The sequence below is a fragment of the Aptenodytes forsteri genome, unplaced genomic scaffold (assembly GCF_000699145.1).
Source record: "Aptenodytes forsteri isolate BGI_AS27 unplaced genomic scaffold, ASM69914v1 Scaffold93, whole genome shotgun sequence".
Classification (NCBI taxonomy): domain Eukaryota; kingdom Metazoa; phylum Chordata; class Aves; order Sphenisciformes; family Spheniscidae; genus Aptenodytes; species Aptenodytes forsteri.
This window is the reverse complement of record NW_008794665.1, coordinates 4,524,497-4,547,398: the sequence shown is the minus strand read 5'-3', so window position 1 is coordinate 4,547,398 and position 22,902 is coordinate 4,524,497. Positions and strand designations below refer to the sequence as shown.

Sequence of the window (22,902 nt, the reverse complement as noted above, 5' to 3'; positions counted from 1 at the left end):
CCTGTCATATGCTCAGACAATTAAGACCTATTCACTTCACATGAAACTGTCATCACAAGGACGGACCATGGCGGCTTCTGAATGAGGCAGCTGGTTACTCTGCAATTAGTCCCTGAAAAAGACACGGATATACCAAAATACATATAAAGGAATGAATAAAAAACAGTGTAAGAAAAAAAAAATCCAATTCCCCACCATTTTCTGCCAGGGGAGCCAAAACTTCAAAAATCATCTCTTTTTTATCATGCTCTATTTGCTTCTTGAACAGTTTCACGAGCTCTTCAGCAATGTTTGTGTAGGCAAACTGCTCTTTACTTGACTCTGTGAAGCAAAAGGAAAAATTCAGTATCAAGTAAACAAACTGCATCAAAAGGTAGGACTATTTTTTTCTATTACCAGGTTTATTCAGTAAGATGACTAATAGTGCTCTTCACAGACAAGAACAATAGACTCGTGCTTGCGACTAAATGAAGAGAAAAATGTCTAACACTTTAAGATAAATGTACTGACCTGAATTAATTATGATTAAGGCTGTTAAAAATATATAAATATATGATCAAGGTTGTTGGGGCTGTTTCTGCCCAACAGAATGTAAAGGTAGCTATAGAAATAGTAACATTACAAAAATATATATTGTCTTTGATTCCCCTCAGCTTAACAGGAAGACTAACAGATTATATACTGCATTTTCTGTGGGAGAGATGAAGAGTCGTACTGAACGCTTTAGTATTACATGGTTTCATGACGGTGACGTCTCCTTTGAGATCTGTGCATGGCTGCTGCAGGGCCATTTCATACTGCACAGATAGCATAAAGCAGCTTTACAGATGGGCTAGCTTGCTACCAGGAGGTTAGCCAGCAGATAATGGTTCTTCAAATGTAGATTCAACAAAAGCATCTCTTCTACTCCATTGCCTGTATCTTATTCCTCCTCACCGGCAGTATTACAGGGGATGCAGGTGGTAGGGCTGGTGTTCTGCATTCTCCAGTTGCCACCTCCTGAGGGCCATCTGTAGTTAGAAAACCTTCCAGCATCTTTGCTACTGCTATAATGGATGGTTAGGGATGATTTTAATGTAGAATTGACCCCAAGGACTGGGGAAAGCATGAACTGCAGCCCTAGACCCTTTTGTGCGCATCCCTTTATTGTTTTCTCTCAATATGCATGACTGCACAGCATATTCTAAGTGGATTTTTGACCTTTCTGGTATTTTTAAAAGCAGAACCATCACTGTCTTTATTTGGTTTTTGCCCTGCTTTGACACAGAATAAGAGTTTCATATAATGCTTCTCAAGGGATCTGTAGAATGCGGTTGTCTCTTAAGTGATGAAAAATGACAACCTGACAATAAAATTCCCTGAAGTTACAAGCCAAAAATAAAATATTACAGTTACAATGTGATTGACTAAGCTATTGCTTAAGGGAGATTAAAGTATTACAAGCTAAATTAATTTTGTGCCAATCTTAAAGAACGAGCATTTTTTCAGCGTATGGGAACAGGAAGGGAAGCAGCTGCTGTTAAGCTTCTTTCCCATGGTTCTTATTACTCAACTGGACAAAGAGGGAAAGGAAATGTAGTTCTCAGTGAAGATACCATTTATTATATTTAATATCCTTACGGTTTTAGTTGTATTTTAGCACTAGAATTTCCAGTATACAACTCGTATTATACTTTCCACTGTGCAGACACAATACATAGTGCTCATCCTGAAGATCTCTGATCTATTAATTTCTTTAGTGCTGTTTTGATGGCTCTTTCTGTTGTTGTTTTGTTAAGCAGACTTGTCTGCTATAAGCAAAGGTATTATGCGTGTGATCAGACTACACTAGATAACGTGATATTATCTCTGGCCTTGAAATCTATGAACTTAGGACAGTTGCGAATAACTTCAGGCCACCAAATAGTACAAACTCACAGATAGATTTTTCATATTTTGAACTGCTGAATCCTCTTAGAAATACAGGATGATACCATAACTGCTATATTATTGTACTCCAGTGCAAAAAGCCTCATAAGACTAAAATTTCACTGAATAGGTTAGCAAAAGAAGAACAGCAATGTAAACCACAAGTGACAATGAAACACGGGCCCTAACAACCCGTTGTTTTACACTTTGTGGAATTCTAGTGAAAACTAATCCACTTGCAAAGACATTGGATCGAAGCAGGACCACAAACTTCAATTTAAATGAAGTTGTAACTAAACTTGCTAAAAATAACATCTACAGCTTAGTAATATTCATGACTTATTCATGCAAGTATTTAGTCTAGAACATGTCAAAACTCTACACCTAAAAGAATATTGTATAGGCAGATTTATGAACTGTGCCTGTCTCAGTTCCATTCAGTGATTTCCATGAGCCAAATTTAACCCCGATACAACTTTGTGGAGCTACACCAGGATACATTATTTATATTATTAATAAATAATTCACAGTAAGTAGCAGCGCTCAGGAAATACTGTTTACATGATTGGAAATGTGCTTACTTGCATTGAAGAACGTTAACATAAAAGATAAGGTTGTACTAAGTACTCAAATAAACGTCAGTTACTGAAGAGGAAAAAAAAGAGACAACTATAGATTTTAGGGAGAATAAGCAGAATAGTTTGCTTTAAATTTTGAATGTACCAAAAGGAATGGAACAAGCATCAGTGCAAGGCTTTTGTTAGTCTTAAAATTTAACTTTACGAAAATTTGAGATTAATATTGTGGACTTACCAAGTTCTGCTAAATTGCCAAATGCAACAAGGCACATCTCTGTCAGAGCTGCATTTTGGCAATGAATACCCAACAATTTCACTAATGTAGGTATAACACCCATATTGATAAGCTGTGACTGCAGGGTATCTACATAAAAAGAAAGTACAACACGGAGTTAGCATTTCTGTTTGTAGTACTGTTCTTTAAACCAAAAAAGCATTTTTCACACAAAGCAACTTCTAAGCTAAGCAGCATTAAAATGTCTGTCTCCTCTACTCTTCTACACTGGGATCTGGTCCAGACTTCAGATATGGACTCATAATTCCCCCTGCCCCTGGCAATGGGACGTATTCCCAGAAAAATTCCCTCCTGATATGGTCATAGGGTATAGTGGATTACGCAGCTACTGATAATTTTGTGGTTATCAGGTTCCTAATACATGTTGGGTTTCATTCTGACTGAAATCAAACAAAACTACATCAGTGAAATAATTATTTATCTGAGAGTGTGTTCCTATATACTGTTTTCCCTTAAAGATCAAAACTGGAAAATTAAAATCAGAATGAATATAAACTGGCACTGAAATAAACATGAAAAGTTTATAAACACAGGAAGTCACAATGTAGATTATGAGAAGCTTGAGAAAAAAGAAAGTTTAATAAAGACAAAAAAATGGAAGGTTTAAGAAAAGTCCTTAGAAGCCATTCTGATAATTTCTTGCATAGGATGAAAGTTTATAGTATTTACAAGTAAGAAAGTTATTGCTCCTAGATGTCTGCAAATAGAAAGATGCTTTGATGGTTAGGCAGAAACATGATTGTTTTAAAGGATTATTTAAAACGGTATTTTTCTCTTACACATTTTACCTATAACATAGCAAAGAAGAAAAACATTGTTTCACAGTTGATTAGAATGAAGCAGACATGAACACACCAGATGTTGTTTAGTAATTTTCCTAAGCATCTTTTTTCCTTTGTTTCTGAGCACTTTAACTACGTTTAAATGTTACAAACTCAAAAGACAAGGATCCAGAGCCCAGTGAATTCAACAGAATTGTTATTACTTCATTTAGCTTTGGGTCAAGACCTACAGGGGAATTTTTTTTTTTTAAGGAATTTATTCTGAGCAACTGGAATCAGGTGGGGTTTTTATATCTCTGGAATTAGAGCCATAAAAATTTGAGATTTTTACAGGGAGATAAAAACATATTACAACTTAAGTCTAGCAAATTTAGTATCATCTCATGCTCTTGGAAAACTCTTTGCCTTCAAGATTCTGCCAAGTGTGTTTGAAATTTTCATCTAATAAAAATTATGAAAAGATTCTGGAATGTTTAGTTCATTTATATTCAGTGTAAAATACCTTTATAATACTTATCAATTTGCTACACTAGGTAAGTAAACGGCATGGTTATTACAGGTTATTGGGGACGAGCAAGAATCCTTATGGCTTGACATCTTTAATAAAACTGTATTACTTACCAGTAACTGAATTTCATTTTTGGGGGTGGGGTGGGTGGTGGTGGTGGGTGGTGTGTTACCTCTTCCACAGATTCATGGTCTTTAGAGAAATTTATGAGAACACCATGTCAGACACCAAAGAGCTGCTGAAGTTGTCAAATTTCAGGTAAGTACGAAGTGCACTAGCGCATGCATTGAATGCCATTTTACCTCCGGCAGATGTGTGAGTCACTAGTATACCATCCTACTTCATTCCAAACTGACTGTAAAAATCTATCTCTGAATAGGAAAATTGGGGAGGGGGGAACTGGAATGGTTCTGCAGAGAAAATGATCATCGTGTAGGAGAACTCAAGTTACTGGTAAATAATCTGTTTTTGTCCTTGGTTTGTGATTGTCCCCTGGAGATACTTAAAAATTCTGAAGGAAAAATGGTAGTCATAGAGAGTAGGAGAACAAAGACACAAACCACAAATGCCATAGAAAATTATGTGGGAAGAAATTGCCTTGTTACTAGACTATGCCTTTAGTCACTCTAAAATCACTTTATCCAAATGTAATGGACAAAGAGGCAATTAATCTCTATGGGCTTCATTTGGCAAAGCGTTCTGACATCAGAAACATAAACTCTGTTTTGAGCAGGTTTTTTTTTTCTGCTGTCTCTTTATTAATACAAAATATATAAAAGTGCAGAGGAGAAGTGGAAAAAGGGAAACCATATCCACCTTTGAAAGGAAACAGGAATCTTAATAGCCAAATAGAAGGATGTACTGTTGTTCAAGAGAGCATGGAGCACACTGATTAAAGGGCCTCTAGAATTCCCAAGTAGGAAAAAAGGAAAAAGAAAATATACCAAGAAAGAACAATTGTACTGGGTCAAAAGTATTATACCTGACTCCATACTGGTCTCATTTCCGTGGAGTAGAAGGATGGCACCTGAGCACAGGAATGGTCTACAGTGGTAGGAACAGGATTACAAGGATTGCCAATAAGGTTAATATTGATGCCTTAACCGCAGTACCCAAGTAGGAAAAAAGGAAAAAGAAAATATACCAAGAAAGAACAATTGTACTGGGTCAAAAGTATTATACCTGACTCCATACTGGTCTCATTTCCGTGGAGTAGAAGGATGGCACCTGAGCACAGGAATGGTCTACAGTGGTAGGAACAGGATTACAAGGATTGCCAATAATGTAAATATTGATGCCTTAACCGCAGTAAGCGAAAGGATAAATTCTCTCCTCTGCCAAAGACAGGACAACCCTGGGAGCCACAAAGCTGCACAGGAGGCAAAACCTAAAATTAAAACCAAGAAAGAACAATTGTACTGGGTCAAAAGTATTATACCTGACTCCATACTGGTCTCATTTCCGTGGAGTAGAAGGATGGCACCTGAGCACAGGAATGGTCTACAGTGGTAGGAACAGGATTACAAGGATTGCCAATAAGGTTAATATTGATGCCTTAACCGCAGTAAGCGAAAGGATAAATTTTCTCCTCTGCCACAGACAGGACAACCCTGGGAGCCACAAAGCTGCACAGGAGGCAAAACCTTTAAAATTAAAAGGCTGCCAGCAGCTATTTGCTATGTTTATACTTAAGCCTGGGCTTGCCATACAAATTCTGAACTTGTCATTTACATCTGTCGTTACCATCAATAGGAGGCTCTTTCTCTAGTAAATACAAGAGCAAAGTCTATTAAGAAGAAGTTTAAGAGAAAAGTATTAGGCTTCTCACTGGTGTGGAGACCTACAGTGCTCTTTAGTTCAGAGAAATTAAAGGTTCAGTCTCAGCTGAAGGGACTGACAGCAGTTCTCAGGCTCTCCTATGAAAGACCACAGACTGGGTAACTTGGAATAACTGCGTATGGCAGCTTTTCATTGCAGGAAGTGTTAAGGCCCTACTAGAGCAGGAGACACATTCAGGGGACACATGCATCCATCCTATAAGCAGTTGCCTGACTCACAACTAAAGTGAGCCACGAAGCCAGGCAACATCATGTCTCAGGACGAAACAGCATTTCTATCAGCTTCCTAAGCAGAACTTTATGCATAGTGAGCAGGAAGCATGAAAAACTGAATGCCTCTTCTGAATTTATGACTTAAAGCCACAAAAGAAATTCTCAAATTTTACACCGCTATCACATGTTGGACTAGTAAGACGTCTCTGTGTTCTCTTGGGGTGAAAAGCACTGACAGTGCTGCTGTACAGATGCATATACAGGTAGATAAAAGGCAATCAATACATGCGCCAGCACAAAGAATTACCTACCTAAAACTTGAATTTCAATGGATCCGTGTCCTTCGGTGACACACATGGAAACTCCAAAAAGTAAGATCTGGGGAGAATATCCCAAATTGAGAACTTTATTGGGGGCATTTGAGTTTAAAATGCTGATTTAGGCTAGTTCATGAGTTTGGACAGAATTTCAGAAAACAACTAGTCATCTCGTGTTTCATCAGTAACCGTGATTATAATGCTAAAGGAAAATTTGTTTTGTACAAATTGGTGTAATTTCGTACCCTAGAGAAACCTGCTTGCAATCCCCACATCTATGTTAAATCATCATATAACATATAAGTGATTGTCTTGATTGTCTCGGTATCATAAGAAACATACTTTTTATCTGCTTTTACATGCTTTAGGTTACTTTGCATTTGTATAATATTTAGGTCTTGAAAGCATGCAAGTCATTTTTAGCTGTGATGTAAATGAAACAAAAACCACGGCAAGCATGAAAATTAACAAAGGTAAGTCTTAGAAGGAAGCATTACTGAAACATTGCTGTTAGACCATAATAATGGTGCCATAAATCTCCCTTTCGTTTCTTTTGTATTTATATAGCTTCTGCAGATGGTAAACAGCGCAAATCAGTCGCCAACATTCATTCCAGTCGGTAAGAGTTTTGTGAGAATAAGAAAGGCTTGGCGGCTTGGCAGTTGTATGATTTAGAATCAGAATGTTACATTTTACAAAGGCATTGAAGGAAAGACAACCTTGACAGACTGAAGTTTAATATGAAATGAGATGAGGAAGCAATCTATAAACATAATGATTTTTTATCTACATATATACGCCCATATATAAATATATGTATACTTTCACACATACATACTGTATCCAGTTAACTTTTGATCTCCAATGTGACTACCTAATAAGCTAATTGGCCTAGTTCTTCCATTATTTCTGCATTTCTTTAAAAATGCTTTCATGGTTTGTTTTATAAATCTCAAGAGACAATTAGCTACCTTATAGACTGATCCCATTAACTCGTAAATAGTCTTGGCTCACAGGATTATGAGATCTGCAGAATAACTACTCAGGTCTCTAACTCTTTCACGTGAGTGTTTGCATATGATTATTAGTTTTATTAGATTAGTTATTAGTTTTTCACTCTTTATCCAAGCCTGCTTTGCCTCTTGCTCTTAAGCAGATTCATAGCTACACAGAGATTATATGTAATAACAGTCTTCAGAATGGGAGAAGCACAACAACAGACTGAACCCACTGAAAGGTGCCACAACAGCAGCTTTAAGCATGGGTGCTCTGTACCCCAAATAAAGTTTGCAGCGCTTGACAAAGAAAGACTTATTCTAGGTCTTTGTCAAGACTTGCTTCTTTTGGGATTAAGCTATGAGCAAAAACATTCACAAACGTGTGACACGTTTGTTTCATTCCTAGCCATACCTGCAACTTTGCGTTTTAAGAACTAATAATGGAAAGCAGGGATGAGCTATTTGTGTCTGATTGAATTTGGGTAGTAAAATACGATTATGACAGAGAGGGTCAAGATAATCTGAGCTGAAGGCAAAGGGATGTGTCCCATCAGAAAAACCCTCTGACTTCTAGCAACACGATTAAAAATCGACACTTTTTTTATACGCTTAAAAGAACTGCAGGAGATGCCAAAGCTGAGTTTGTTCTGTTAATGTTGTAGTGACTAAAGATACCAAGGAGGAAAAGGAAGAATTGAGAGACAGCGGGCAAAAATAATTCCTGAACACAAGCAGATGGCACAAGAACCTTGTAAAGGGAATCTTAGTTTTAAAGCTTAGACAACAGTGTTATGAATGGAGTTACAATTGCAAGCTGAGTGTCCAGAATCGGGACGAGATACAAGAATGCTCCATTAATTTGCTCTGTTTAGGAAAAGAAAATACTACTCGTAGCTGCTCTTTAGTTGCCATTTTTGTAAAACTCATGTGTGATAAATGCCTATGCTAATTCAAAAACTTGAAGTACTCAAGAATGAGTCATTTTAAAAAAATAAGGTCGTTGATAGCTATTAAAAATAAAGTAGTAGCTATTGGAAAAAGAGGGCAATTAGTTGACTGGCAATGACAAACTGTTTAGAATCAAATAAAACAATTTATATACTCCTTGCTCATAAAATGCTAAGGATTAGAAAATATTAGGGTGTTCATAGATAATTAGATGCAACTAAGAACCAAATGTGCTGTAATCAACCTCATCTGGATAGCTAGTGCAACTTAAAAGAGCGTGAGTCATTAAAAGCAGTAAAGAAATCTTTGAAGTCCCCACCTGTGATTTTGTAACGTAGCATGCTAAGCAGGAAAAGATTACAGAAACAAGAAAAGAGAAGGTAGAAGTGCTATTTCAAAGACTGAAACACTTCCTTCTCACATTTCCAATATTTTTCCTTTTATTTTTGTCCAATTTGTTTCCATAACTACTGACAAAACAATCTGGGACTCTAGGCTGCAATCCCATACTCCTCATCCTCCAGCAAAACCAATGCAGCGTTTATCTTCTTCGTAAGTAACATGGGATCAAGCCTTTGCAAGTAAATCCTGAAAATGGTATCCGCTAATCTGTAAGCACAATTAACTGTCAGGACAATCTGAGTTTTCATGTTTAACAGGTCAGCAAAGAACTGCATTCACTCAGAATATTATCCACCTGATGCTGCAATGCGTGGAAGTAAGTGGTTGTCTTGGGCTCATATCTGACATTGACTGTTGTCCTGAAAATTTATGATGGTCCACAGGTGATATTTTTTGAGCAGTTCACAACTATGGTCCAATTGTACCTGTGGCTCTTAAAACAAACCTGGCAAGACAGGCCAACTACCTGTCTCTCCATGCACATGCTGCAGGTATGGTCATTGAGTTTTCTTCTAAAAATTTAATCCTCTAACTTCTTTTTTTTTTTTTTTTTTTTTTATATTGATTTGGCAGATTATTTGAGGTTTAATTCAGTGGTTGCCCCAGTCAGTGGCCAAATTCACAGTAGAACTACAGGACACAAGTCTTACACAGCATACCCATGGCTGCTGGGCCAAACAGGAGCTGGGTCCCTACCAAAAGGTCCTTTCTCATGGAGACCACCAAGTATGTGGGGTAAGGTGAGGGTTTGGTAAGCCCCCAGCAATCCTCCCTGATGTGATGGTATGACAGGATGGTGGTGTGCACCCAGATCCAGGAGCTGGGATACTGCGTTTCTCACTGCTGACATTGCTTCAGTGGCTCCTGTGAATATTGCGTCAGTTCGTTAGTTTGTGCGAGATGAACGATGTCATTTAGCAGAGTAGAGAACAGCTAGTGAATCCTCATAGTTGTCACTGAGCTACACAACTGCTTTACTGATCGCATCAGAATAAGCTATCTTACTAGATGGAATGAGTCATTTATTCAATATTCATAACAGTTAAACTGTTCAGAACCTGCTTGTTTGGGAAATTTAACTCGTAATTAGTTTTCCTAGGGAAGATCTGCTGGGAGCTTGGTCACTAAAGCAAAACTGATACAGTACCTCTACACAGTGCATTTGGACTGGTCTGTCTTGAGCTACCAAGTAGACTGGATGCTCATTAGTCTTAATCCATCCAGAGGATTCTGGTAGCTTAGAGGTGAGACTATCTATTTGCTCCAAATATTTTAACAAATAAAGAAAACATGGAGTTAACACTATGAAATGTAGTAAAATGTGACACTCATGCAGACATCAAGCAAAACAGTTCCTGAAAAATATGTAAAATAAAGGAACTAGAAAGTTGCTATTTGGAGAAGAAGGAAGAAGTAATGTAAGCAAGTATTCTTAAATAATACTAGGAAAAGAGGAGACAAAAAGAATGTAAGAACAAGAGAAAGAGATGAGACACATACAACAATGATATTTGGAGGTGGATAAGTAACACTAAGAGCAAGAGTTCCAGAGGGATGGCACAGAAAATGCACAAGGAAACTATGCTAGAGGATATGATAAAGCGGATTAAAAATCTATACAGTAAAGGTAAAAAAAAAAAAAAAAAATTAAGCCTATGAACCATCCTGAAAAGTAGAAGAGTTTTGGGGACATAGGTTTGAAAGTGAGTTACAGCAACTGATAACTTTAAGGAAATGGTGAGCAGCTAATCAAGAAGCTATTTCTTCCTACGATAAAACACTACAGTTCAGGAAATGGGCATGATCGAAGAAACAATGTGATTAGCTAACTACATTTGCAATCTGTGCCATTACAAGTCAGGAGAACAGCCTCTATTTAGCTTTCCTCATCCCAATTTTTCTAGAGATTCAGATTTTGAAAAACTTGGAAATGTGTGAAATTGAACAGTAAAATATGCTTTGGTATATGACCATGCTTGCATGCAGAAGCAAACTAGGTACTAAAATATCAGTACGTTTGTACAACTAGCGTAGAACACTATTTTCTTACCCTCAATGGTCAAGGATTTTTCATTTAAGATACTATGTTGTGTTTTTGTCCCAGCCCCTAAACATCCCCATTTAATGGATAAAGAACATAAACTTAGAATTTGTAGACACGGAAGAGTGTTGAACATACACATAAATTATTCCCCATTTATCTTAGAAGAAAGTAACATGGTTTTATATACATTTCACAAGGAGAAAAATGATTAAGGAAAAATGTTTGGCATATATACCCCCAAATCATCAACAAGACAACACTGCATGCCTGCGACAAATTAGTCTTATGGTGTTGTTTGATAGTAAATGAAAAAGAGAGGACTTAATGTAGCCTTCTAGTTTACTTCTGTAAATCTGTTTTTTCCTAAGGTGTATGATACATCTCCATGAATTGCTTTTAAACAAAGAAGTAAATTCCAGATGTTGATTTTAAAACTTTATACGATATGCTATGTGGAATTGTATCGGGAAGATATCTAGTATTTTTGAGAACATAATTTTACTGAAACAGAAAATTGTGTATGTGAATGGAGGTGCTTGATCTTTTCAGAATAACTTAGTGTTAGTATCCACAATGTAAACCTACAGTTGACTTTAACTTTTATCTTTTTTTTCTTTTTTGATGGGGTTGTTCTCCTGGTAGACATAAAGCAAATTTTCGGTGTTGTTTACCATTCTCATTGCTATAGTTCATCAGCATGCCACAAAAGACAGTCAAGAGCTTCTCACTGGCTGGATCTGTTTTACTGCACAGTGACCTTATATGGTCTACTACAATATGTGCACCACCTGCACGGTCAACTGCGTTCCTGCCCTCATCTGTAAAACAAAGAGTTACATTAAAAAAAAATGAAACCAAAACCCACCGTAGAGTCCCAAACATAACAGTAATCATACAAAACGAAGTTTTTAAACAGAGTGAAGTCATTCCTCCAGTGTTGTCAAATTCATCTAGGGGGATGCTTGAGGGCCAGCTTTTAGTGCAACAGAGCCAGGGAAGTGAAAACACCTACAACAAAAGGGATTAATCACCTGGCACTAATACCTTTGTAAAGAAGTTCAGTGTTTGAGGCAGAGCCGCTGGAGCCGATAAATGATATTCTGAAGATACATTGTGTTTTGCCAGAGGGGAGGTTCTGAGCACTTTACAAAGCCTAGTCCATGCACCCTTGTGGACCAGGTAGATTACTCTTGCCGTTATGCAGATTGAGAAATTGAAATACAGAAAATAAATTGCTTAGGTTGCTTAAAAACAAAATGGGGAATAAAACGGACAAATCAGACAGAGGTACTAGTTCCCAGTCACAGACTCTGTTCATGCACTCACTCTGCCACACAGCATGTTCTTCGTACTTGTATACCTGAAATTTAATACCACTATCAGATTCTTTTTGTATGGCTAAAAGAAAAATGCGCTCTGCATATATAATAGACTACAATGTTCTGAGGTTTTGTCAATAACACACCATAACCTTTATATGGAACTCTCTGTATAACAAATCAGATTTGATGTATCGGTGTAGGAATAAAGGAAAAATTGGCATTCTATTACAGTAATCGACAATACCACTTCCTTTCCCAGCAGGCAATCAGCAACAGACAATAGTCAATAACCTAAATTCCAGGGCTTCCAAAAGGAGAGATTTCCAAGTGAGTTACAGTTGGAATCAACTGGAAAATCTGGATGAAAACAAAACTTTGGGGGGAAAAATCACTAAAGCAAAATAGGAAAAAAACCCCCTCTCCTCAATTTCTTAATGGCCCAAAGCAAATCTCCCCTTTCCCTTGTTATTCACCACTCTATCGTCACTCCTTTTTCTCCCCGTCATACGTGGAGGTCAAGCTACCAAGTTTTCTTCATTCTGCAATGTATTCAGTATGAAAACTAAGGCTGTCCACAGTTATAATATGATCTTCCACTATAAAGTGTTCCAGAGCTCTGCAAAAAGAAGTTTCTATATCTTCCAATTCTTGTTAATACTACTTATAAGGCATATATACCCCTTACAATATATATATTATAGTATTGTATGTATTGTATATATACCTACACTATATATATTCATAAATATAAATATATGAGGGGGGTATATATATAGGGACTTCAGACAATCTGCTGAGTGGAGCTGAAGGAAGAAGGGTAATTCTTGGTGTATCTTAACTATTAAATTTATTACCAAAGTAATGTGTTTTGCAGAATAACTCTGATACATGCAACAGAGGAAAAATGTCGCTGCCATGACTGTCTCCACCTTGGACACGATCAGGGCATCAGGGGACTGTGTTTCACTGCAGGTATGTATATTCCATTTTGAAAAAGGAGAAACTGGAATCTGGTCACAGTCAAACAAATTCAAGGTAAGATTCTGTGTCAAGGAAGGACTATAAAAAAGGAGAAATATAAAAGAAATAAATCTTTTGCATCCTTGATGCAGTGACAAACATAGGCATACTGCTGAAATGAAAGGAAGGCCTACACCAAAATATAGTGAGACAATATAGCCAGGTGTTCAGATTCAGTGCTTACGTTTACCAAATCAGCAGAGAAAAGAACAACCTTGGCTGGAATATTCCAGCATCCTGTTTTATGTATCCTCCTCTTGTATTTTTTATTTCAAAAGTTATGCAAATACATGATTTTGTATTTGACTCACCTGTTTTGTGAGTCAAAACAGGTGTGCAAAACAAAACTGAATCACTGATTCTGGATCAGATGGACTGAATGTGGTCCTCAAATTACTATAATGCAGTTGAAATCAACAAACTAAAACCATGACAAAATTAAGCTTGAGATAAGAATCAGATGTCAAGCTTGTTCCCATGTCTTGATATGGAACTGCATATAAAATATGTAAGCAAAGAATAATATAAAGGTAGAGTCGGGTGAGGGTTTGGAAGCAAGGGTTAAAAAACCCAAAAAGCAGTTACAAGCCAAGTTCCTTACCTGGATGGAATTTGGCACAACTCCACTGAAAATAATTGTGATAGTATCTCACAACAAATTAAAATCTAACTCATATATTCTTTTACTTCCATTCTCTCTGGTTTGTCGAAGTTACAGATCAAAAACTGCTGTGTCTTTAAGTACTCTCACTTCAAATACATGACAAAATTCTTATCCACACAATATTTTTGTTAGGTAGATAGATAATCAGCTTCTGCTGTACAGACAGCAAAAGTAAGGCAGAAAGATTCAGAAACAAATCTCACTCCAAGAAATGTCTCTCTGTCTCTGTAGTATACTCATAAAGTTAGGGTAAAATGAACTTCAGGATCCCTCCCAAGTAGGTGGCAGGCTATAAGTGCCGGATTTTGATGTGACTACATAGGCTGGTAGATTCATAAAAGAGATGCCTTAATTGAGTTTGTTGCTCCACCTCTTTCCCATGCTAGAGCTCACCCTGCATAGCTGCTTCTCTGCCCTAGGCAGCTGGGTGAAGAACAGACCTGAGCTAGCGCTATAATTAGGATCCCCTGGTGCTGCCTTCTTATGCCCAAGAGGATTAAATCAGCTCATTAGTGAGGGCCACAAAGAATCCTGTACCAGATGTAGGTGGAAAATTCTGAAGGTCCTGACTACCCACTCCAAGCTCTGGCTATGACACCCCGTTGCATACCCCAAGCAAAAAGCGTATTTCTGACTCAGAATGCTCCATGTACTTATTACCGACTCGCTTCTCCCTGCTCCGTCGCTAAGAAACAGATTTTGCACACAAGAATACTCACCGAACTCCAAATCATTTACAGTCAAAACAAGACCACAGCATGTTGCTGTGTCTTACTCTCAATCCAACTACTACCTTGCAGTTCAGCAGCTCTATGAACTCCCACACTTAACGTGCTTCCAGCTTCCCAGAAGCTGCGTTGAAATTTTTTCCTGTGACCTTTTTAAATAAACATTTGCTATTCCTAAGAGATCAGTGATTGAACAGTTTAATGAAAGCATTCACATTTCTGCTTTAAAATGCTTCACTACAGCTCACCAAGGGCAATGCTGTTGTATAGCCTTTTTTTAAGTACACTTAATACTGTTTAAAGATGCCAGAATGACAACAACCCAAGAGACCAGAGGGATTTTTTTTTCCTACAAAATGTACAGTAAGATTTATTACAGAATGAGTTATTACTTCCACAGTGTTCTTTAGCCCAATGCAACGCAACCATCTCTAAGAATTAGTACAGTCTCTTTTTCTATCCTGAGTTGCTCACAGGAGTTTTACACAAAACTGGGTTTTAATGTGGATTACCAAATTACTGTGACTGTTCCCATTCCCCCATGAACAGTCTTGTGAAATTTCCCCGTGGCTCAGCCATGCCTGCACCAATGGATGCCCAAGTCAAAGACCAAATTTTTTTAGTGCATATGATTGGTAGGGCTTTAAAATGCAGCACACGCTTACTTAGAGTAGTTTCAATTTGCTTTTCCCAAGATGTGTTTGCATAATTTTCCCTTGAGTTTTCTTCCCCAGTTTACTAAACCCTAAAACAAACCACTAAGTCATAAAAGGTTAACAGGAAAAAAGAATTAATGCGGCAGCTTAAAATATGAAAACAATGTAAAGCATAAGCTTTACAGCCAATGAGTTATTTCTAAAACACGTGCACCAATACACAGATTTTTGTCACCACTGTACGGTTATTATTTCTGGAAATATAGTTACATCAGGCAAAGGGCTGTGCCATAGTATAGGCAGATATCAGAAAATATTTTTGCAAATAGCTCACCTACTGCTCTTTCATCTAAAGCTTAAATTAGCTTTGTTGTTTTCATACTGGGCCCTTTTTTTAATATAAAGTTTAAGCTCTGCCAATCCAAGTGACATTAAAGAAGCAGACGCATCTCATACAGATTGGGACAAAACATTGCTTATTAATGTTCTATTAGGATATAGAGCTGTGTCTTCACAAGAAAAAATCAGCACAGTTTCAGACAGTTCTAAAAACTCGTGTTTTACCCAATTTTTAATTAAGTTTTAAAATATATTGGTCTGGTTCCTCCATTATTCCAAACTTTTCTCTTCGTCATCTCTAAGATTTAAACTACAGTTTAGAAGTAATTTGTACTGCAGAAATGATCCTGGTCCTGCAAAGATGCACACTGTTATTTAAGTGTGCATATGGTGAGTAAACGCACAGGGTGGTAAAAATTAGGTATGTGTCTACGATTCTGGTGATGATGGCATCATAGCTAGTTAAATAACAACTAATTAAAAGCGTAAAAAATTATATTCAGTATAGTGATGTACTGAACGGTTGTTTGAAAGCTTGTCCATTTTTTTCCTCACAAAAAAGGTAAGGTATGAACACTCCATATTACCTTTGCCTATCATATCTTTACATCATGATGGCCATAGTGCCACTGCTTTCCAAACAGTTCTTTGCTAAGTCTTTGTTACTGTATCTTCATTCTGAAATGTGAATTTTGTGTTTCACAATACAATTTCATATGTAATGATATCTCTTAGTAGGGGCCCGATACTGGTTTGCAGACTCAAAATGCATAAAATTTGGTGTAAATAGTTGCACTGGTATAAATGGTGCAAGTCAGTGAGGGAAAAGATGATTTGTATGATTAAGGTCCCTGATTTGCATAAACCAACCTGCCAAGACAGCAGCTTTTGGTAACATGGAAAAAACCCAGTATTTCTTTTAAAATTCTTTTACTCTGCAATTGGGTGTAATGGTCAAATAATTTAAATGACATGCTGCCATTTTACTTTAAGTGCTTCATCTTCATTGCATTTGGCTCCAATCCTGTATTCTTATAGACCAAAATATTGCTTAGGTTAGACCAGTGCTTTTTGGACAACATTTTTAAATTATTATTATTTTTTTTTTTAAATTAACTAATTTACAGTAGCCCAAGGTGGGGAGACGGGGAAGGAGTTCTTTCTATATGTTCTATTTTTATTTCATCTATTTTTTAATTAGGTCCTCTTTGCATGGTTTTTGTACTGAGGCATTCATCTGCTCCTGCTGCTTGTTCTTTCACCTGAAGTCATAATCTTCTGTGATATCAAACTGGCTGCTGCAGAGGAAATTATAATGTGACATACAGAAAATTATGACCATGCGTGGGGAAAAAACAGCAGGAGTAGAACTCCAAAGGAAGAAAGGTCCTGCTCACATGTTTTCTCTCTTCTTATTAAGAAAATAGAAGGAGAAAATATTCAGAAAACACTGTTAGGGGCAAACCCTTAGCTAGTGTAAACCACGTTATCTATGTAGACATTGGGAAAAACATTGCCACTTATATAAACTGGGAGTTTACCATTGTTTTTTCCTGTCTGAACACTGTAAAGATAAAACCTTTAATGCAGTGCTGTCATTCAGTTTTAATACTTGACAATACTTTTTATCTTGAATCTGTATGTGCTTTCAAATCACTGGATTCTGGACCCTGTCAGTTCTTTGACTGCAAGGCTACAGACTACAACCCTGTTACAGACAATAGAGTAGCACTGCATTAATTTTATTTTTTTCAAGGAAAGTAAGCTTCATGTAATTATATTGCACTATTACTGTTTGCTCCTTTTCCCATGTCTTCTGTGCACCTGTCTACAAGGGACAGGACACAGCAATACTGTATTTTGAGATTCATGTTTTAATAATTTGAAAGATATTTTTTGGGATTGCTCTGTCTATCTTGTACTGAAATTTCCTTTCCCTTTATTTAATTCCTTCAGGAATTATAAGTCTCTGATTACCAGAAATACAGTTTTGTTTTATTTGCTTATTGATTAAAATCAATCAATATAGCCTTAAAATTTTTGCTTTATGAAGAAAAAATAATCTTGAATTAGTCATGCTTGCTTCAGAGATAAACAGAATAGTCTTGTAATCAATTAATCTTAAATTGCTGGCAAATATCCTTAGCCCTAACTCCAGCTGCATTGAGGGTATTGTCTCGTAAATTATTCTTTTAGAAATTATTGCTAAAATAGTAAATATGTAAACAGTAAACCAGAAATGCTAACAGAACGCCGTCTTTTATTATAGTGCCTTCAAGGACTGAAAATATGTAGCATTGACCTTTTTGGATAAAACTGTTGCCAGCATATTTGCTGCCTAATGACAACTGATGCAGCAGCGTACTGGCCCTCTTATGCAACTGGTTTATTCTAACAAATACAATTTTAAAATGTTGTATCCAAGTGGAGATCTAGGGGTATTTTTGGTAGACTCCTTATAATATGTTCAATGTGTGGACCATAGAATATCAATGCCAACAAGCCCTAATATCTCTCATGAGTATCGTGGGATTTCTTTTGTCTACAGAGTCAGGAGTTTAGCAGAGCATTTGAAGGGACGGGTAAATGTGCCAGTATCACAATCTCCCTAATGTTATGCTGAGGCAGCAGTCAAATGCAAGCCAGATTCAACTCCACAATTTAATTGCAATAAAATTTGCTTATTTTTCATATTCCTCTTATGTCAGATACATGTGAGAAAAATCACGTGTTTCTGATTTCAGACAAAAGAACAGTAATGAGTTTATTCTTCAAGACTTTTCAATACTTCACTTCCAGTCAAATTCTACTAGTGGACCTAAGATTTCAATATAACAGCAGAAATGTTTTTATCAGCAACAAGACATAAAATACTACTAGTCTCAGTATGGGCAGGTGATTTGTTCTGGATTCCAAGGAGATTTTAGTTTTAAAATGTAGTAATTTCCACTACTGAATTCTATTTGAAAATAAAGAAGCCAAGCAGTATGAAAAATTTCTACTAGATATGTAAGTGTCAGGTAAAGGTCCTCAAAGTTGAATGTAGCACTTCCCTCTGCCCTCCTTTCCGTGTGCAATATGCTTACAGCAGATTCTTCAGTTGATTTTGTAACTCTATGCAACTCCTTAGTAATTCCATTGCAGTCAAACAAATTACTCTAGGTTTATGAGTGTGTAAGTCAGAGTTGAAGCCAGCCTATGCTTATTATTTCATACAGCATGAAATAAACCATGGAATCAAATTATACAGTAAAACATCAGGCAGTTTTTCTACACTGGTAAATAGGTATTTATAGCATCTCATGCTATTAACAGAATAAACCTGCACACAGCAATTTAGAATTTTAACTCCCAGGCCTTGAGTGCAATGCTATCTCAGCTTCAAACTCTCGAAGAACAAGGGTGTGAACTAAGCATGGCATAGTCACAGACTGGTGCAGAACAGGGCATTCTGCTGGGTGCTGCTGAAAGGAGCTTGGCAAGAGGCTTAGCCTGGTGTTGTGTGAGAGTGGTACTGCTAGCTGAAGGAGCTCGAAGGAGCTGTGGGTCTCCACTAAAGCAGCCAGAGGAGCAGTCTCAGAAAGCATGTAACCCATGGGGATTTGGAGTAGGTTGGGAAAAGCCCAAGAAGCAAAAAATGACACCCCCCCCCCGCCATAAAGCATATTTGTGGATCCTACTAGGCCCTGGGAAGAAAGACAATTATTCAGAGAAGTGAGAAGGTAACAAGTGGCCCTGGGATCTAGGAAAAGCTGGGGTGAGTCCTTGGTTTGGGATCAGTGCTATCCTTGCCCCAAATCATGAAGCCTAGGGGGTCTGAGAGGACCTGCCCTTCTAAAGCAACTCCAAGCAGCAGCGTGCAGGCTGTTGCTTGTTAGTGTGCAGCCTGCACGGCTGAGCTGACCTGTAGAACATTCTTGTATCTGAAAGGATGTAGGACACAGCCTGAGAAAGGCCAGCAAAGCCTTTTGTTTCAGGAAATCTTTTACCTCCTTAGCAGAAGGCAACCCACCGATTTGACCGGAGGGCAACTAGCAATGCACTATGACTGCAGAACAGCCTGCACTCAAGGGGCCAGGTGGTGCCAAGATGTGGGTGATAAACTGGACACTGGCTCAGGTAAGTGACTCTTTTTTTTTCAGGGAAATGTGAATGCTGTTGTAGATAGGATATTCAAGGCATCCACCCTGACTCCTCAGGCCGTTCTGCTGGCTGGACAACTAACCAGACACACAGCAGTCTCAGGATCAAGGAGGCTCAAAGACCAACATTGTTCACACACACTGACACCTCATGTGACAGGAACACAGCTTTGTTATTGGTAATGCTAACCATCTTGCTATTATCTGTAGTTTTACCTAACTCTTTCCTCACTGTCTTCTAATAAATACCTAGGCTGCAACTTCCTCTGGTGGGCACCGTCTCTTGATTATATTAGTGTACAAACAGTATTATAAAAACCCCCTAACTAAACAGAGTCTTGGTCCCCTGGCTGAGACATTCAAGAGCTTCACTGCATTAAGGGATAGATTTTACTAATACAGTTCTTTGCCAATAATGTCCAATTTCTGTTTCTGAGAGTTGCACAGTATTCCTTAGATATGAATGAAACAAATGTAACTGAATTTAGGTGGTTTGCATGTTGTATGTTAACTCTATGCTGTTGCGCTGTATGAAATGCTGTATAAAACCAGATGTCTGTGTAGCTATTGTGAACAACTAAAAGGCTTGGCCCGTGCAATGTATGCATACTGCACACAGTGTTGCAAAAATTTACAGAAGTGGATCTGAGAGTACAACAAAATTATAGTCTACGTTATTATTTAAGAAGCTATGATTATATAATTAGACTGTATTAAAACACAAAGTTAAAAGGAGAAGAACGATGGCTGCAAGCTTAACAAAAAAAATTAATAAACACTTAGTTCCCAATTATACATAAGCAATGCTTAGCAAGATGCTAACAGATTCTTTCTTCTGTTTTCCATGGTAATTCAGTTTTCTACCATTGCTGATTTAGTGACAGTAGATATTTCTAGTCACATAATGCCTACTTTTCTAAATAAAGTAGAATAAGCTAGATACTTTGGCCATGTCTAGACACTCAACTAACAAGCTTTGTTTTCTGAGGGGCTTGAAAGCAACAACATGTTACTGTGCAGTTATGTATAAGTATGAACAATTTCAAATATCTTAAAAGGCAAAGTGAAAAAGACATGAAAAGGGAGGTTGAATTGAAAGGAGAAGAGTGAGTTAAATATCTTGTGTTGTTCAGTTATTGTTACCGAAATTCTAAAAGCTTTTCTTCATAAATATTAGGAGAATTCCAAGTTTTTGCCTTTCCTACTTTGTCTAGCTTTGAAGTATGAAGAAATAGCTCAGTCCTTAACCAAAGTTTGAATCTTTAACTTGCTTTTAGGGTGGCAGCAAGATCTAGTGAATAAAGCAGGATTTCTTTCCAAGTCTGCTCATGACCTTCTTCAAGACCCTGGAAACATCTTCAATCTCTTATCTTTTTTTTTTTTTAAGATTTCCTTGTTGCCTGTGGCTTCTATTTTGACTGTAAAGTAAGCAGGTGTCTCCGAGCCTGTTGGAATATGAGCAATACACAGACTTTAAAGACTGTGAATGAAATGCTGGAGGGGGAGAAAGTAAGGAATCAGAAAAAAATCTGCTTTTGTTTCTTAGATTTTATTTTCTTTGTACCTGTACTGACAGAATTCTGATGTTATTCTGCTTATTCAAATAATCTTCCTGGAAAAAACAGGAAGAGGGAAATATTTGCACTGCAGAAAATAAGCAGGACCTATCATACTTATACTCTTTAAAACAAACATAAAATCAGGCCTCACACCTTCATCTTAAGGGAAAAGTTGCAAATCTATGGCAATTTGGTTTTGGTTCTTTTTTTTTTATTCCGCCCCCCATGTGGGCTTCTGTTAAGTTTTGGCTTAAGTCATGAGAATTTTGCCACTTGTTTCAGTAGAGTTAACATTTAGAATGTAAATTTTAAAAAGAGTAATAGCATAAGAATGAGAATTCATGTTTTTCATATCACCTCTCGAATGTCTCTTTCTGATGCTCTAGGAAGATTTCCTCATCATTCTGATTCCATTTAGGCCCGCTATAAAATAAGTAAATTAGAATAATATTGTTTAACAGCTTCCTAAGAACATTCATGATTAATTGCTGATAAGTACTAAATATTACTGTGAAAGTATGTGTTGGCATGCATATGTTATGCTTAGTTTCTAGCTGATGCAATACTTGTGCTGCAGAGCCTTGGAAAAAATACTGCATTATCAAGGACCTCTAACTTAAAAATCATAGAATCATAGAATCATTAAGGTTGGAAAAGACCTCTAAGATCATCGAGTCCAACCGTCAACCCAACACCACCATGCCCACTAAACCATGTCCCTAAGCGCATCTACACGTTTAAATATTTCCAGGGATGGGGACTCAACCACTTCCCTGGGCAGCCTGTTCCAATGTTTAACCACTCTTTCATGCTGTAATTTTCTAAGGTTCTGACATGCCTTAGAGAGGACAGATCTAAAGGTAAAACACTATTACAGTACAATTAAAAAACAGAATTTTAATTCTCTGTAAGCTGTTGTAAACAATCGGTTTTCAAGCAACAAGTTAAAGCCTCTGGTCTCAATTTCATGATACTGCTTAGTAAACAGCTTAGTAGGTGGCATTTGCATTTGATAAGATCTAGTACAATAAAAAGTGAAAGACTATGGTAAGATGCTGCCTGGCTGCATGAATCAGGGTGACCTTCATAAAAATCATTAGCCAGCAGTGTGCCACTACCAACACCAGTTGTGTTCTAGGATTCTGCTGGTTTTCCATATGAAAAAGGTTATGCCATTTCTTGAAGAAAACGGAATTTGACTTCTTTCCAGTATGTTTAATTCTTAAGCATCTGGTTTTCTGCTTTAGATCCTGAAATTAACCTCATCTCCTGAGAGATGTATGTAACTGTACTATTGAGTAGTTTCTTATTTTTGTACTTGGCCTTTCTTAGCAGATCTCTGCAAAAGGTCTGTACATCCTTATAGGATGGGCAGCTGAGTATACAGAATTTATAGCATGTGTAAGATCTTTTTAACAAGAAGAGGTATAATGTTCATGGTCTGGTGTTAAGGCTGGGATCAAGACAGATCTGGGTCTACGTGAAAGGCCACATCGCTGAAATTCAGTGAGGAGTCTTGCCATCAACACAAGCAAGACTGGGTAGATAACAAAGAAATGTACAGCTTGGGAAATGAGAAAAGGATCCAGCAAATTTCCTGCAGAAAAAGGTAGATAAGCAGCTGTCAGAGGAGAGCCTTTA

At 37.3% G+C, this 22,902-nt stretch overlaps 1 protein-coding gene across 2 annotated transcripts in view; it reads right to left on the bottom strand.

The window, feature by feature from the left end:
- RAP1GDS1 (Rap1 GTPase-GDP dissociation stimulator 1) overlaps positions 1–22,902 on the bottom strand; it is a 69,822-nt gene that overhangs the window by 15,460 nt on the left and 31,460 nt on the right. Inside the window, exons 3-5 of one of the 2 annotated variants that reach the window (XM_019470567.1) lie at positions 11,503–11,649; positions 2,722–2,850; positions 196–321 (exon numbers count right to left, since the gene is read on the bottom strand). In XM_019470567.1, the coding sequence (XP_019326112.1) occupies positions 196–321; positions 2,722–2,850; positions 11,503–11,649 (402 nt within the window). The remainder of the gene's footprint in view (positions 1–195; positions 322–2,721; positions 2,851–11,502; positions 11,650–22,902) is intronic. The other variant, XM_019470568.1, reaches the window with a different exon arrangement.